Source organism: Ursus arctos, unplaced genomic scaffold (genome assembly GCF_023065955.2).
Source record: "Ursus arctos isolate Adak ecotype North America unplaced genomic scaffold, UrsArc2.0 scaffold_29, whole genome shotgun sequence".
Lineage (NCBI taxonomy): Eukaryota > Metazoa > Chordata > Mammalia > Carnivora > Ursidae > Ursus > Ursus arctos.
Window position 1 is genome coordinate 6,519,719 of NW_026622974.1, and position 18,245 is coordinate 6,537,963.

General features: G+C 44.8%; 1 protein-coding gene across 4 annotated transcripts in view; it reads left to right on the forward strand.

Annotated features, from left to right (window-relative positions):
• The first annotated feature begins 6,342 nt into the window (after window positions 1–6,342).
• The window catches only part of RUNX2 (RUNX family transcription factor 2), a 123,116-nt gene continuing 111,213 nt past the window's right edge, over window positions 6,343–18,245 (forward strand). For all 4 annotated transcript variants that reach the window (XM_026507327.4, XM_048219741.2, XM_057303987.1 and 1 more), the window contains exons 1-2: window positions 6,343–7,192; window positions 16,009–16,165. In XM_026507327.4, the coding sequence (XP_026363112.1) occupies window positions 6,824–7,192; window positions 16,009–16,165 (526 nt within the window). In that variant the 5' untranslated portion in view covers window positions 6,343–6,823. The remainder of the gene's footprint in view (window positions 7,193–16,008; window positions 16,166–18,245) is intronic.

Consider the following 18,245-nt stretch of genomic DNA (forward strand, 5'->3'; position numbering starts at 1 on the left):
TTTTTTTGACAGCCCGAGCGGGGGGTGGGGGGTGGGGAAGGGTAGAGAGAGAGAGAGGCAGAGAATCTTAAGCAGGCTCCATGCCCAGCACAGAGCCCAGTGAGGGGCTTGATCTCATGACCCTGAGATCATGACCTGAGCCGAAATCAAGAGTTAGATGCTTAACTGACCGAGCCACCCAGGTGCCCCTGTACCTCTCTAGTTTTTAATCTGAATTTCTCACAACTGAACAAATGATTTTTGTACTTTGTGAGATGGACTGGGAATATTATGATTTGCATTTCTCACCCTGATGGCTGGGTGTGGAGAGGGGACAGATGGTTCAGGCCACCCACCCAAAGTCTAAAGTGAAATTTTAGGAACTTGGGCAGTGGGAATAAAATTGGACAGCAAACTTCCTTTGTGCCTTGAAGGTAATATGCAAGCATGTCAAAAAAGAATGGCTACATTAGTATGGAACCTTTAATTTTAGGGTGTTCTTAGGTGTGTCATCACAGACCTCTTAAACTTTCACGTATAATATTCCATTACTTCTGCTACTGCCACAGGACAATAGCCAACACCAAAATACCAAAGGGCCGAATTGAGAAAACTACTCTTATTTTTCTTGACTCTGGGATAATAAATTAGACACTTTTTAGAAATTACATTGGTCTCTTCAAGTAAATAGGGTGCCATTTAGTAGGTTGGTGTTTCAATCAAACACAATGTATGTTACTTTAGTCAGTGCCATTCCTAAAAGGCAATTAGACAGATGTTCCATAAATGTGCTTCTGAAAGATCATGTAGCGAGTGTCAGCCTTTTTTATGACAATACCTGCGAATGACCTGTGGGAAGAATAACTAGAACAGCCAGGAAAGATTTCTGATGCTAACCCTCTACTACAAACATTTCATTTGTTGTTACAGCCATTCAAATTATTAGAGGTCCACTGACAAAGGGAAAAATTTAGTGAGCTTTAGAGAGATCATATAGAATTTAACTCTAAAAGATTAAAGTGGAAAAATATGTCCAAAAGCTTTGGGATCACTTAAATTATTAAGCTAACTGTCTTAAAAGTATATATAGGACTTGTGAAAATATTATATAACAGAAAATTCTTGGTAAGCACGTTTATGTTTCTTGTGTAATCATCTGTAAAACAGATGGGATAAACCTATTAAAGTCTTCACTAATTTTTTCGCGTTCACATTCCATGAAAGTTCCTTTACTCTTTTCTCATCTGTTCAGTTAATGGGCTCCCACTCCGAAGGGCAATGGAAGGTACTGGTATATAGACCTGTGTACGACAATGGTTCTTCAGGAGCTCATAGAAAAGCCCTAACTCCTCATTCTTTTCTCTGTTTTGGTACATGCAAAATTATTAAGTGGAAAAAATAGTTTAATTGATTAATATTTTTTTTAAAGATTTTATTTATTTATTCGACAGAGAGAGAGACAGCCAGCGAGAGAGGGAACACAAGCAGGGGGAGTGAGTGGGAGAGGAAGAAGCAGGCTCATAGCAGAGGAGCCTGATGTGGGGCTCGATCCCGCAACGCCAGGATCACGCCCTGAGCCGAAGGCAGACGCTCAACCACTGTGCCACCCAGGCGCCCCTAATTGATTCATATTTTATACAGAAAAGAAGGGAAATGCAGCATTTATCACTTTAAAAAAACCAAACAAAACTATTCTGTGCTTATACATGCTGAATCCCAACGCCTTCTTTAATATCTACCCCTTCTGCCGTTCCAACCCACCAGGGTCCTGCATCCCTTTCATTTTAGGATTGGTGAACTTTTTCTGCAAAAAACCAGGTATTAAATATTTTAGGCTTTGCACAGGCCATACAATCTTCATCACAACTACACAATTCTGCTGTTTTCGGTGAGGGCAGCTATGGACAAATACAACATCAGATGAGTATAGCTTTGTCCCAATACAATTTTATCTGTGGACCTTGACACTTGAATTTCATATCATTTCCAAGTCATGTTATTCTTCTTTTAATTTTTTCCAACTATTTAAAAATGCAAAAATTGTTTATAACTTGAGGGTTTACAAAAATAGGCATCTGGCCAGATTTGGCCCATGGGCTATAGTAAGGCCAATCCTGGTCTAGCGCCATGCTGCTTCTTCAAGGGCTGGGGAGCGTTCACTCAATCACAGTCCAAAGGAAAACTCTCTAAAGATGGTTCTGTTTATAAAGTTTTCCCATACAACACAGTTAAAAATGTATGGATCAACAATGTGTCCATCATTTTCTAATACACATCCGAAAGGTGGTCCTACTTTATTAGATGGTCCATTGAAAACCATTTTAAGATTTTATAGTGACTCTTTTACTTTTCATCAAGAAAAGGTATATATAAAATAACACATAGGGGTTATAAGATGAAACCTGAATGGAAGAAATATGGGTTATGTTTCCGGTTTGGGGGATTCAGTTCTTTGACTAGATAAATAACTTGACTGTTTTACATCTCATTTTCTTTGTCTGGAAAGTCAGAGGCAGGTGTTGTTACAAAACAGTTTTATTAAATATTAAAGGAGATGGAGGGAAAAATATATGCCTGTATCTTCCGGAGTAGCCACGTTTTCAAGGAAAAAAAAAAAGAAGTACATTCTTTTATATGCCATAACATACAACAGAAAAGATGAATACTTCCGAGTAGGAATAGGAATCTAGTGAGTGAGTGATTTGTTCTGAACATTTTGGGGTAGAAGAAAATCTAAACCCAAGAGTGAGATCATGCAAACTATAGCAGAAAATACACATACGAAAAAATCTCATGGTTTTCCTATGTGCCTACTATTACCAGGAGAGGTTTGGTTTAGGGGTCTGTAAAAATGTTTTCTTCCTTTAAGTAAAGCTTTCTGAGCCAAGACATCATTAGTTCCAGGCTCAGTCGGTTCCAGCTGAAAGTGTGAATGTTCAGCAAGAGGATATTTTTGAAAGGAGACTGAAAATCTGCTGTGCCAGATACCTGAACCGATGTTAGGGTATTCAGTGGAAAATTTCATTTCCACATTATAAATAACTGTAGGATATTTTAAGGGATCCAAGACCAGGAACTTCCAAGAGCTGCTTATATTAGTTCAACTGAAATGTAAAATGGACGGAAGATGCCCAAGGAAGGCTATAAAAGCTAAATGACCAGACATGATTAATTAAAATAAATAATTCACCATTGATTAAATCGCCCTTAAAATCCCTAGTCAAGGCACCCCACCACTGAGGCCTGCGTATTTCACTAGCCTCCAAGTAAAACAAAGAAGCAACAGACCAGAGATGGAGAAAGAAAGGAAAATTCCCCAACATGATGACAAAGTGCCCTTGAATTTCTTATTTGAAAAAGTCCGTCTGGTCGCCTATATTTGAAATACTGACTTAGCGTCTTCAAATTTTCTGCCAGTTCCCTGTTCTGTGGACGTCCTGGGAAGGAGGACAGCCCCAGAGAAAGAGGCAGGCGTATCAACTGCTATGGTAGTCACTGAGCTATCTCCCTCCGACCACAGAAATAATCCAGTTCCTCTAACTTTCCCCCTCCTTTGCAGCCCCTACACGTTAAAAACCCAAACAAAACAAGTAAGAGATCTTTGTTAGACAGTGGTACAACATGCCCCAAATAAAACCGCCCCGCGAAAAGGCAACCAAACCAAACCAAATCAAACCAAACCAAACCAAACCAAACTAAAGCAAGCAGCCTGGTGTGTGTGTGTGTGTGTGTGTGTGTGTGTGTGTGTGTGTGTGTGTGTGTACCTGAGTGTCAGCGTGTGGCTGGGCGAGAGTGTGTGTCCAAGAGGGTGTGAGTGGGTGCGTAAGGTAGGAGAGTAATGGATGTAGTGTGGTCTCGCTCTCTCTTTTTTTTGGAGGGCTTACGGCCGCTTGCGGCTGGGGAGGACTCGACCCTGTGCGCGCAGGCGGCGCGGCGGTGCCCGGGGTTAGAGCTCTCCCCTGTGACGGAAAAGATAATTAAAAATCGCACGCGCGGGAGACAGCTCAGTTCCTCGCTGCGCTGCCAGTCCGTCGCGATAAGTGGGTTCTCTCGCAACCCCTCGGCGCCGGGGTCCGGAGGCCAGTAGGCCAGGGTCGAGGAGTAGGTTACGGAGGGGTGTCTTCGCGCGTGATGCCTGATGCCGAATGGGTTACCAGGGTGGCAAGCGGCAGCGGGCAGGTGGAGGAGGCGGGAGGGGCGCGGCGAGGAGGATTACGTTTGTGGGGGGATTTGGGGGCGAGGCGGGAACGTGGAGAGAAAACTGGGAAAAGTTAAGACGCACAAGAGAGGCAGGGAGTAGCGAATGGCGAAGGAGAAGGTAAAAGTGAAGCCTCAAAAAGGCAGGACAGAGCAGTGTCCCCCGAGCCCCGTGGTGCCCCCGCGAGGGCGCACGCCTGAGCCCCTCGGCCCCGCACGTCCACTCCAGCGGTTGGGTGCCCCTCTGTCGCCCGCGCCTCTCTTTAAAGGGCAATCCTCGTATCCCAGTCACATTACTACAGCCCTCCACGTTCACTGTGCGCTTGAAATGGGCTCCAGAGTCCCTAACTGGCACCGGGTCACCTCTTCCGCGCCCCCACGCCCTCGAAGGCCGTCCAGGCCCCTTGTGCCGTGTGCCGACTGCGGGAGAGGAAGCCAGGCTTTCAGGCTTTAAAAACCGGCAGGGAGGGTCGTGGTAGGTCGCTACCAGGGTGATAGAGGCATTTGCGCTGAGTGAACAGCAAAAACGCCAGTTAATGGGCACGTGAACTGTTTTAAATAAGATGGGGGGGTGAATGATGACTCAACTATCTTTATTCCTTAATACTCCGAGGGTGAAGCGTTTTAATTTTTTCATTTATTTTATAAAATCACCTATTATGGTGTCAGCTACCCTATTATGACTCTTTGAAACTTTGGCAACTCGGATTGTTTTTGCAAACACGTTTTCAAGCTTTGAGAGGTTTGAGGGAGTTTGACAGTAAGCAAGGAACGTAGCAGTACACAACAAGGAGGGGAAAGGGCCCTGTGTCCCCTTTTTGGGGGTGCAATAGCCTCAAGCGGATTTCCCGGCTTCTGCGGGCGCCGCACATTGTTTTGTTTTGAAGGTTCCGAGTTTGAGGCTGGTCGGAGACACCCACGTGCTTCTGACTCTCATCAGCGTAATGATCGCCTTAGCCAGAGTCGTGTCTATATAAACCACAAAAACCTAATCATTAGAAATCCCAGCCTCCAAAAACCACATTTTAGGTAAAACTGCCGCTTTTTTTCCGCGCTCCTTCATCCTCTCGACCACAACTTTTGGGGGGATCCAAAGTCGCTTTCTTAACCCACATTGGGAAATAAATACATAAATAAATAGCCAATGAAGCATTTTGGATATTTTATTTTGTATTTTTATTTTTTTCCCCCGGGAGTGGTGGGGAAGAAAGTTAAAACATTAGACTTGGTTTTAGAAGCAGAATAGACTTAATAAAAGATTGAAATTCATGGAAAACTGCTGGGGTTTTTCCCCAGCAAGGTTTTTGCAACTTACTTTAATCATCCAACTGACAGTTTTCCAGTCCTTTAAAAAAAAAAAAAAACGCTCATCCTTGTTCTCTAGGAACAAGTTTGAATATAGAAAAAAAAGTGTCCAGCCACCCACTTGAGTTTCTAAAAACTATTTGACAAGTGTCCCCTCCACCCCATTTTTTTGTGTCATTTAGGACAAAAAAGCACCCAAACCCTGCAAAATCATTTTTTCCCTGGGAGCCGCTCCGGCAGGGGTGGGGGGTGGGGTGGGGGAAGGGTGAAGAGTGCCGAGAAGTCAGCACAGACGCTCAAGAATTTTCCTTCCTCCTCTCCTGAAGTTACAACGAAAAATAACGACAGTCAGTTCAGCCCGCGGCTCTCTGGCGTCTCAGCTTCAAGCTCGTGCGACCAAGAGGGGGTTCCTTGTCCTGGGTCGGGGGAGAAGCGAGAGGACGCTATCAGGCGAGATTCCCCTTGACCGGGGCCGCCTCTCCGGCTTCGGAAGCTGCGCGCTGCGTCCGGGGCTCCTGCTCTCGGCCGGCGGGCGGCGGCAGCGGCTGCGATTCGCAGGCTCGAGATCCGTTGCCCCGAGATCCGCTGCCCGAGGCTTACCTCCTGGCACCTCGACGCGCGAGGGTCAGGGGAGCTTTGCAAATAGCAGAAGGGATTGGATGCAAGGAGGTGGCCGTGAGAAGGCCAGAAGAGGAGAAAGGAAAGGAAGGAGCGGAGCCGGGGAGCCGGGCTGGCAGCCGCCGCCGGAGGAATCTGAGCGTGCGGCCGGCGCGGGGGGAGCGGAGGCCGCCGCGGAGGAGGCGGCGGCAGCAGCGCGGGAGGGCGGGCGGCGGCGCGGACGCCTGCAGCTGGGTAGCTGCGCGCGCGGCGCGGCGGTGGCGGGCAGCGCGGGGCTATGCCGGCCGCGGGGCTGGACTGCTGAACCCACTCGGATCCATCGCTGGACTCTACCAGGGAGGGGGCGCCAGCGCACCCAGGACGCGGTGCCCCAAGGGACCCCACTCCAAGCTGCAAACTGAAGCCCCCTGCCTCCCCAGGCCACACACATCCCCGCGCCGGTTCTCAGCTGCCACCGCGGGCGTTCCAAAGGCTCCGGCAAGATCTGTGCCTCCCGGGTCTCCCAACCCGCCAACCGGACTGCTCCGCATCGTCATCGCTGGCCCCCGTCAGACTCCTCCCGGCAGTCGGCTTCACCGAACTTGATTTCTCACCTCCTCGGCCCCATCACCTCCATCCCCTTTCCCCCCGTCTCGCCTCCACCCCCCCAATTTCCTCCTCCTCGCCCCTCATTTCCACCCTCCTCCCCCTCCCCCGGCCACTTCGCTAACTTGTGGCTGTTGTGATGCGTATTCCCGTAGATCCGAGCACCAGCCGGCGCTTCAGCCCTCCCTCCAGCAGCCTGCAGCCCGGCAAGATGAGCGACGTGAGCCCGGTGGTGGCTGCGCAACAGCAGCAGCAGCAGCAGCAACAGCAACAGCAACAGCAGCAGCAGCAGCAACAGCAGCAGGAGGCGGCGGCGGCGGCGGCAGCGGCGGCGGCGGCAGCGGCGGCCGCTGTGCCCCGGTTGCGGCCGCCGCACGACAACCGCACCATGGTGGAGATCATCGCTGACCACCCGGCCGAGCTCGTCCGCACCGACAGCCCCAACTTCCTGTGCTCTGTGCTGCCCTCGCACTGGCGCTGCAACAAGACCCTGCCCGTGGCCTTCAAGGTAAGAAGCTGCGGCCGCCCCCCGCCCCCGGCCGGGCGCCGCCGGACCTGCCCGCCGGCTTCTCAATGCCCGCGGGGGCCGGGGCCCCCGACGGCCTCTGAGGCCTCCTACCTTGGTGGCTCTGACCCGAGGACCCCCCCCCCCCCACTGGCCCTCTACCGCCGGATCCCTCAGCGGGCTCGGGACGCGGTGACTCCGCGCAGATCCTTCCCTCTCCCACCTGTGCCCGCAGCCACCGCCTCAGCCCCTGACCCCTTTATCCTTTCATTGCCCCTCAAGCCTTTCGGCCAACGTTCTAACCCACTCCTCTTGAGCGGTCTCCCCTCCCCCTAGGAGCCCCTCGGCGCCCACTCTGGGTGCCGCCACCCCGGCTAATTCCACCCCGCCTCCATTCCCCCTGGGGTGAGGAGCCCCGGCCTTCTCCCCCAGCGCTCCCGCGTCCTCTGGACTGGGCAGACCCACCCGCCCTGCAGCGCGGGCTGCCGGAGCCGCCCCTCCCTGGGGTCCCGCGAGCTCCTACCCTCTCCCCTCCCTGGCGGACGCCCCTCCGCCCGGCTTGGCGCCCCCTTCTCTAACCCGCCTGAGCCTCGGCGGCCCCGGCCCCTCCCGGGCTCGGGGGCCAGTGTTCGTGGGGTGCCGGCGCCGGGCGTTAGCGTCCGGGGCGGGGCGCCGGGTGCCGGCTGCGGCGCGTGGGCCGCCTGACCGGTGTCCGAGAGGGTCCCGGGCAAACCTAGGGACTCTGGGAGCGAGTGAGGGGGAGACAGGACGGGGGCGTCTGCTTGGCTCGCAGACCCGCGCCAGTTCCCGTTACCGGGAGGAAGGCGGGGCCGCCAGGGTCGCCGCGCGCCCCGAGGCGGGGGAGCCCCGGAGTCCCGGGCGCTGGACCCTCGAGTGCGGGGAGGTGGCCATTGGAGGGGGCGGAGGCTCGGGCCGCCTCTGGGAGCCGGGACCCAGCTCCCCGCCTCACCCCACCTGGGAGGGATGAGGGAAACCTGTGAAATGCCTTTGGCTCGCCCGCCTTGAAAAGGAGGTGAAAGTTTGCGGATATTTCTCTTATTGGTACTTTTAAAGGACTGGAGTCCCTAAAGGCCCTCCTGCTTCTGAAAGGTCGTGGGAGGCTCCGGCCGGTGGCCTGGGCGCGGAGGAGCGACCCCCGAGGCCTGAGAGCGCTCCCCTCGCACCGCGGCCTCCTCCGCCCTCCGGCCCGGCCCGTTAGTTGGAGGGCGGGTGTCGGCAGCGGGAGCCGCAGGCAGCGGCTCGGCAGGTTGAGGGTGCAGGGTCTGGGGCCTCTCGCAGTAGCCCGATGGGTCTCCATAAGGCGGTCAGGTTTCTCCGGGCGGCCCTCACCAGGGGGAGACTGGGAGCCCCCAGGGCCCGGCAGGCACTGGGTTGATGGGGAAACGGGTTCCCGGGCAGTCCACACTCGCAGGACTGGACGCCGGCGATGGAGGGGGCGGTGAGCCAGACAGGGCCAAGAGCACTCCCGGGAAGACGCTTCCGGCCCTGTCTAGCCTCTGAACTTGTGAAGGTGGGCCTGGGTCCTCTGGGTTCTGGGATTTGTGGAGAGCAGGGTAAGCGAGGCCTGGCGAGGTGGGGGGAGGAGGGAGGAATCGTGCCAGTTCCTCCACGGTGGACCCTGGGGCCAAGCTCCTACAAGCCACTGGCAGTTCCCAGTTGTGGATCACCCCCCACCCCACGCACCAATTCAGATTCCGTATGTGGGTGGGGTGGAAAGAAAGAGGAGTCCAGGTCAATTAGAGCCGGTTATCTAGCTGGGTCTTGTATCAGAACAGAAATCAGAATGAATTGTTCAGGAAAGGGGATGTTGCATTCTGGGGCAGGTTTCATTTTGCAGTTGGTTCAAGAATATGCCTGTGTGTGTGTGTGTGTGTGTGTGTGTGTGTGTGTGTGTGTGTTTTAACCGTCCCATTTCTCCTTTTATAAAATACCACCCATTTTGTAGGTTAGCGTTTTCCTCCCTGAAATACGAAAAACTCAGAATGTATGTGATTTATAGAAATTCGCATTTCCACACAAGAGAGATCTTTTGCGACTTTCATCGTCCCCCTGCCCAGAATGTTCTAAGTCGCTTTAAGCGAAAGGTGGAAATTTGTTTCCCCTCTCCCCCCCCCAAACCCCCTCAAAACACAAACAAAAAACCTGGATGAAAACAGCAAATATAAATACGTAGGCATTTTATCTATAAAATGCCACGACAGGCATTCCAAGTCAGGATATATGAAAATAAAAGGGTAGGTGCCTACGTTTTAAAAGATATCATTTAGATGTTTGGTATTCTACATTCTGTTTCTTCTGCTAAACATGTTTAAGGTATAACTGTCTTGAACTATTCTCCTACATTTATGGTGCCGAACTGATTTTGAACCTTTGGTATTTTGGATGGAAGTGGCCTTTTTGTGTAAAGAGAGAATGCAGTGTCGTTTGAGGTATTCTCAGATATTTTGGTTATCTTTAGGTTTTCTCATTACCACCCTTTTAAAATTATTTTGAAAATAAATTGTTTTCTTTGCTATTAATCATCCTTATTGTTAATTACAGAGGAGTTTTACTTTTAACCAGTAAACAAAACCATAGATTATACCTGGCCATATTAAGTTATTTTAATTCGTATTAATCAAAAAATAAATTGAGCTAATTTAAGACTTGATTCGCTGTGTCCTCCCACCCCCATGCCTATATTTAAGAAAATTCAGACAGATGGTGATAGCTGAGATCCACTCAGTATATAAGTTTTGTCTCTGCTGAAAAAGATGTGTAGAGATTTGGAACATCCAGATTTTGACAATATTTTTTATTGTTTTCATCTGAATGTTAGTAAAAACAATCTCTCTTTACCTTTCTTTTGAGATAAAAGCCTGAGATCAGTAGACTTTCTACACCCTTGTAACATAATCAAATACATATGCAATGAAGAAATAATATGAAGAAGTCTCAGTTTTAGAAGTGATGACCACAATTAGGCTATCATATTCAGACCCATGTACAAAGTAAGTTATAGTGTTGTTGGGTAGATAATAGATAGGTAAATATATTTAAAAACACAAACACACCGAACTTAATTGTTGAGAAATCTGGGATTCAAATCAATACAGTATTTATTGAGCCCATATTTTATGTCTGTGACCCTGAACTCAGCACCGTAGAGCATCAGAAGTGAATTTAATATATGGTGTTTTGATGTGTTAATTTAAAATAATGCTTCAAGATGATATTGACAATGTATTAAGACATCCGTAATGTATTCGTGTTGTTTTTAGATTATGCAAGAATACTTATAATTTGTTTATACTCAGCATGTAAAAATGCAAAAACAACTAGTATGTTTTAAAATATGCAAAGTTGTTTATTAGTATTATATTTTTAACAAAGTTCTGCAGTTTTGTAATGTTCAGTCCTTCCAGGTGTCAAGGAAATGGAAATAAATATTTTTAACATTTCTTTCAGGTGTATCTCACTGAAAGCTTAAAATAGTTAAGGGATACTATTAGAGGATCCCCATGTCCTTTCTGTCTTAGATAATTCTCGTGACAAAGAAAACAAAAAGCATTTTGCAAATTCAGTTCATTAGTTAATGGTCTGGTAGAAATAGGGAGAGAACATGTCAACGTCGCATCCAGTAGCACCCTTATAGTTAGGGGTCTGTCAGCATTTCCACCATGAAGCCTGGTGTTCAGGGTTTATAACTCAGTTGCTTTAAATAGCTTCAAGCTGAAACACTATGCAGAAATTTTAAGTCCAGATGTATATTTTAAACTAAAAGTGGTGCACGGCTATTGTGCTGTTTTTAGTTAGAGAACACTGGACTATATGTTTACCAGTATCATATGTTTTTCTGGCAATGTTAAAGAAAGAAAACACATTTTTAGATATATGATCTATTACTCATAGTTAATTCTGTATGTTTGATGATACCTTTCAGTATTTGTCATAAGTAGGGTTTCAAAATGATGGAGCAATTTCTATTTGAAAATATTTTTTTCAACATCACTGGCCATTTTCCTCTTCAAAAACAAGTATGCAACTAATAAATATTTGACATTAGTGAGTTGTATTTTCCTAACGTAGGTAATGACCAGGGTTTATGTTTGTGTCTTTTTGAACGTAATTATATCCAAACAAAGGAAAACAGATTATTAAACCTATTAAAACATTATTAAGTCTCCTATGAATTGTTATACAAAATTATGTAATTCACAATAGATTTCAGGTTGTGTGAGGACAGATACACTTTTGTGTTATACCTTTAAATGCAACAAAAATTAAAATAAAAAATTTTAGGGCTGAATATATAAAAGGTAATTGAAACACATAATTTTAGGTGGAAAATAAATATTTAAAAAATTTTAAGAAAAACTTAAATTTGGAAAAAGACATGGTTATGATATCTTTCATTATATTCTCCCATTTGGCATTGCTGTTTGTCTCCTTTCAAAATTCCAGAACATCCATTGTTAGATGATCTAAACCAGCTTGATACATGGCACATAAATTCCTGGCTTGTATTGAAATAATTTCCATCAAATTATTCTTTGACATATATTTTTAAAATTGTAAAATGGCATTTTATATTGCATTTATTTTTTTCTTTCCAATTGAGTTGGATTTAACTAAATTCGGGGATAAATTCTAAAAATTAACTGTAGCATTTGTGAAACTTCTTAATAGTTTATTTGACGCTATCTTTAATTACCACAGGAATACAATTTTCCCTTTTTGCAATTGTTCCCTTACATCTTTCTATTCCGAAGAAAGATTTGATCAGTTTATCTTGAAAGAGAATTATATTTCAATTTTGCTGCAAGCACAATGTGCCAAATGATATTGGTCTGTAAGAGTAATTGATTTGGTTAAAATTAGACTTCTGTCCATGGACATGTCAAAGGCAATTTTAATTTCCACACAATAAGACCACAAAAACAATTTTAAGGGTCTGAGCTAATTTGGTAGTGCTGCTCTTTTAGAGTAATTCACAGATTTAGTCATAAGGAGTCCCATACCAAATTTCAGTAGTTTCTAGGGTTAAGATCCTTTTACTTTATTCTGTACAAGCTATGTATCATGTGATTTAAATGCTAGCTCCAGTGAGGTGTGCTAAATAAAGAAACTTCTCTCTCTGCGCTGAAATGTTAGGACACAAAATTACTTCCCTCTTCTCCCTGAAGTTTCTTGAATTGGTAGAGTTTATATTTTAAAAACACCTAGAAATGTAATTGTTAAGGTTTCATCACAAACTATTCTTTGCAGAACGGAACTTTCGTGTTGGGTAGTATGGAAACATCTTTCAATGCGAGCTTACTCCTAACTAGTTAAAAGAACGATTTTTGACTGCTTTCTGCCCCTTAAAATGTTTTCCATTGCTTGGGTTTGGTACAGATGAAATGTGTAAAAAGTTCTTGATTCTTTTGGTTTTCTTTTAGATAAACACAGTTGAGAATCTCCAAGGGAAACTTTTTAGCTTCAGAGATCTTTTTTTTTAGACCCTCTGACATATAATTATACTTCTGATTGATATAAAGTCAAATACAGTACTCCCTCCCTCTTTTCTTTTCCTCAGAAAAACATTAGGCATCTGATCTGGTGGAGTGAACAGTAGAAAAAACCCAGTATATTTAGCCATTAAAATAGAGTTCAGCCATAACAGGAAAAGTTGTCACCACATTCTGTGAGCATTTCATTTTTAGGCCAAGTTCTAAGCCTCCTAGAAGCCTCACACAATTTGTGATTACCTATTTGTTTTGTTATTAAGTGTAATAGTAAAGCATACCAATATTTAACATGGTCATTACTCTGCTGCTTAAGCAAAGAAAAGTGGATTTGTGTATTGCACTCTTAGGGATCTTTTCTTTCATATTTTCCCATATTGAATCAATTTTCCTTTTCTTCTAACTAAAAAAAAGTCCATTATGTTAAAAATATGCAGTAAAATAATAATGTCCCAGAGCTCTTGAAAATCTTTATATTGGGGCAGATTTCTTTATTTTTTTTTTAAATGTAGCCAGACAGAAGTGAAACCCATCAGCAGTCATTCTTTATCTCTCAATAACACCAAAAAACATCTCAAGACATGAACTAAAGAATTACATGTCCAGTTGTACCCTTTCAGGGTGCTTGTAAGTTAAAGCCCATGTTTAGCACACAGCGGACTTGGAACCGAAGTTAGGCTCCTCATCTTACAAAAAGTACATCATTGTAATTACACTCTACTTATACAGTATCTTCTACATTACACAGACTTAAAAAAATTATTTCCAATTTACAGTGGAAAACTGTGGTTCCTGGAGATGAAGTTAATTTGTGTGACATCATAGCAGATGTAAAAGAGAGGTGGGAAAAAAGAGGGGCCTCTTGATTTTTGGTAGATTCGTTTTCTTCTGAGCAGTACAAACTTCTCTGCCTTCATTAATATGCTTACTGGTTCCATCTTTACTTTGACATCAAAAGCCACACAGCAGGTGCTAAAACACAATATGCTGAGTGTAAAAAAAAAAAAATCAGACTTTCAGATGCATACTGGCCAAACACCGTCAATTATTTCAATGTTTTCAAATGTTCACCTTTTTAGCCTTGTGAATTTGAAAAATTGAAAAGCATATTGTCTCCAGTAGGAGTACCACATGACCTCTATTCAGTAGCCCCTCGAGGCACTAGATCAAGCATGCTGGGAGGAAATCGTGTTCTCCAGGGGTTTGCCCTCGACCTGGGAGACTTCTCAGACTGAATAGAGTCATCAGGAGGAGAGTCGACTAGTCCCTCTTCTCTGGGACAGAAAAAGTTGTCAGAAACCTAGTTTGATGCAAGAGCATGTTGCTGTTACGGAGGGATGCTGACTCAGCCTTTAACTAGTTCTCTCTCTTGGAGTTTTAACTGGTGGCCTCACAGACTATTGGCTGTGGGAGGCGGTGCTCTTTATGGAGCTCTGTCATCAATTTATTTAAAAAGTATTTATCAAACACTTACTATGTGCTAGGTACTGTTTGGGCGCTAAGCGTCTGGTGGTGACCAAGACCAGTGAAGGCCCTTCCCTCATGTAGTTTCCGATCGAATGTAATCTAGTAGTCTCCTAGGAGGGAGTCTTGTAACTTTGGGCTAGTGTATCAAAAGGAGTAGATAGATCACTCATATATGTACGTGGAAATGAGGATCATTTGAGTACAGCAGGGTGCTGGGGAAGTGGGGTCTACAAGGAAGGCTATAGGGTTTTAAGCTGAAGAACAAAGTGCTGGAGCAGACATGGCATTGAGAAGCAGCCTAAGAGAAAAGCAAGGGCAAACATGTGTGTGTGTGTGTGTGTGTGTGTGTGTGTGTGTACCATGACCAGTTTTTTGTGTGGTCGGTGGTGTGCCTGCCTGGAGCAGAGGGTATGTGGTAGAGGAGGGCTGAGGCGGGGGTCATGAGTGGGGAAAACTCAGCCCTCAAGCATAGTTACAGTGTCTGTTTTATCACACTATAAAAACTTGCTTTAATGAGAGTATGTACAAATTGTATTGGGCGCCTGGAATCAAATGCTTAGATTTGCCTGTGGAAATCTCGACCAAAGAGGGAGCAGCACTAGGCGTAGAAGAAGAAGGATCAGTAGGATATTTGCCAGACAGGCACGTGCACATGGGCGTTAATATCAGGGAGCGGTGGGCTACTCTAGCTGGAACCATGGCTTAGTCATCACAAGGGCATCTGGAAGCAGAATGAGGAAGAGATGGAAAAAATCTGAATATAGGATGCTGGAAGTTAGTAGAGAAAAAGGATATTATCAAGGGACAGGGTCTTGGTAATGGATCGAGAATAGCGTATCTATGTGACAGGGCAGCCTCTGCACCAGCATTCCCTTCGCAGCCTTCTTATTAAACAGGCACACATTTGCAGGTCAGCTGACCTCAGTTAAAAGTGTGATCCCTAGCCTTGGAGCGGTGAAAATATTTGTGGACCTCAGAGACTGATTACCTGGATCCTTACTTTACCTGGATCCTTACTTGACTGAGTTAACTGCTGCAGGTTAGCTGTCGGAAAATTAAGGAGGCAACTGTGTCATTTCAAAATGGCAGATAATGGCAGATGGGGCATAAAGTTTGGCCAAGGGCATATTTTTTTGTCTCTGCCACTCATTTGTCGGTGACCATTTGCAGCCTGTTATATGCCGCCTGTTATATGCCTTTGTTCTGCACCTAGACTTAAAGCTTCCTGATGGCTTTGTCTGTATCCCACCGCAGAGCAGAGCGGGCATTCAGTAATTACTTGCAGTGTGATTAAAAGCTGACTATGTAGCCCAAAGGAAGGAGATGAAATGTAGTGCTGGATACCACCCCATATTTAAGCTTCCATATCATCAGGAACTCTGAGATTTCACCTCAATGTCTTCTCCCATAGAACGGACCAGACTTTCTTTTTTCAGCCTGTGATCTGGTTGAGACCACACCTCAGGGGCTCTCCAGGCTGCAGACAGGCGGTGCCTTAATACGTACGATGCAATCTGCAGATGGGGCATCAGCCTTCCTTCTGCGGCCTAATTCCTATGGACAACCTAACATGGGGATTTAATAAAAATGTACATGTATTCTGCGAAGAGTCCAGCAACAAATGAAAGCAACTTTTGCCTGCCTTTGAAATGGGTGGACCCTGAAACACTGGTCTGTTTGAAGTGGCATCCTGACCCACATGCAGATGCTTCGTTCCTATCTGCCATGACTGGACTAGAGCACTAAATCCTGATAAGACACATCATTTGCAATGGGAATATATTTTCAAGTTTTTAAGCTTTTCTGATGTGCCATTATTGCTGCTGTGTTTCCTGTTTTATGTAGGTGGTAGCCCTCGGAGAGGTACCAGATGGGACTGTGGTTACTGTCATGGCGGGTAACGATGAAAATTATTCTGCTGAGCTCCGAAATGCCTCTGCTGTTATGAAAAACCAAGTAGCAAGGTTCAACGATTTGAGATTTGTGGGCCGGAGTGGAAGAGGTAGGTCTCTGGTTTTTAATATTGATAGTGGAATAAACACATCAGGATCTCCTGATGAAATGTAGACTAGTCTGTATACAAATCAGCACCTTCTTCCACCGAACAGAATTGCTGAAGGTTTTATTTAAATATGTCCAGATGAAGTTGAGTGTTCTTCTGAGCGCTCAGGCCTTTTTCATTTGTTTTATGATATTGAAAATTCAAACAGTGTTTTCAGGAGAACTAGTCCCTAATTTCACTGGGTGTGAGCACATAAGGTGGAGAGAACAGTTGGAGGCTCAAGCTCTGAATTATGAGGAGCCAAATAACTGAGTAAATTGAGTGGCAACGGGGAAAGAAAAAGGAATGCATTGGATCAATTTCCTGATAATATCAATTTTGCTCTAAGTTGTAGCAAGGACAGCTAGTGTAACACTCTTCACTTAGCACATAGGTTACCTCTGTATGATTTAACTTAACTCTTGTAATAAGAATCTGTTTTAAAAAAATCATGGTTTTTTACAGAAGGCTTCTCATTTGAATCAGTGAATGATGTGTTACCTATGTTAGAATGACTGTATAGAGTGGTCTAGACAGATGAGTGATTAAGACTCTAAATAATTCCCACATTATTTGAGGGTCTCCCACATCTGCATCCATATTCAAATATTGGGAGTCCTTAAAAAGATCATAAAATAGAAAATAATTTCTTTTAGAATTTTCATAGCTGTTTCATAAAGGGGATTAATGTTTTTAAAATAAGAGTCTCTAAGGAAACCGATATTTTGGCTTTTATTTACTTTCCTGTGGAGAGACTTTTAATGGTCCTTCACGAGAAGTATTATGCTCATTTATGCACTTATTGAATCTAATATTTCCATTTTAAGTGTCTCGATAAGAAGAGAGAAAATAGAGCACTTTAGGACGGAGGTGAAATAAATTAGAATGACCTATGGAACGACTTCCACCCAGGTTCGAATTAGGAAATGAGAAGCATCAATTTTTAAACCATGTCCGATAATTGCTCTTTAGTTTGGATCAGATGTCATATTATTACCATTGTAAAAACTTGATAAGGGAAATTCAAGCAAGGCTGTTTCCGATGAGTAGTTTTAGTTTACTTTCTAGGAACAGGGCCAAGAAGCTGTACTTTTTAACTTAAAAAAAAAAATGATGCATGCTAATGAGACACTGTCACTGAAAGATTGTTTGAAATAAGATGAGGCTCGGAGCCTCTGGTAGACTCAAAACTAAAGGGTTATCTCTGCATCAGATTTAGTTTACTTTCATTAAAAGGAAAAAAGACACATCCTATCTCACTGTTGACTGATTAGGTGTGAACTGTGTGCATTCTTTTTTTTTTTTTCTCCTTTTTTTTTTTTTCTATTACTGGTGCAGGTCTACAGTACAATTAAAGTTTCCCTTTTTTTTAGTAGGAATCAAGAAACATTTGAACATGATGATTTATTTACCTGCATGCTCTGAATTGCATCTTTCTTCTTATGTAACATTATTTGGTTTTGAATTAGGGTAATGAACTTCAGTATTTAGAAGGCTGGACACAATACCTTACAGAGTCAAGCTGGTGTTACCTTGCTTCTGTATTATATAGATGCTGCATAACTTTTCTCTGATCAATTTGAGTAGAAACTATGGCAAAGTGATAGTGTACTTTGTAAACCCTCAACATATTTATTTAAGAAACTTCAAAGAGAAACAAAGGGTGTGCACTGTTTTACTATATTGGCTTTCTGAGTTTTGGCTGGTTTCCCAAATAGCAATTTTTATATTTAAAAAAAAAAAAGACAGACTTAACTGCTTGCAGACTTTTCACGCATGGAAGATGAAGAAAGCTTCTTTTGATGAAGTGTAATTATGTCCAAACAGAGCTGACCCCCTCCCCCTATATTTCTTATGATCTTAACTGAAGAAAGTAGGATTTTTCCTTTGAAGCAGCCGGGACTTGGTGGAGGATCTGAAATGCTACAGTCTGCTGCCAGAGGCAGGATGGAGAAATTGGTCCAGACTTGTCTTCGAGACTTAGATTGGGGGCGGGGGGAGCGGGTGGAGAGAGAAAGAAAAATTGATTTATCACTAATAA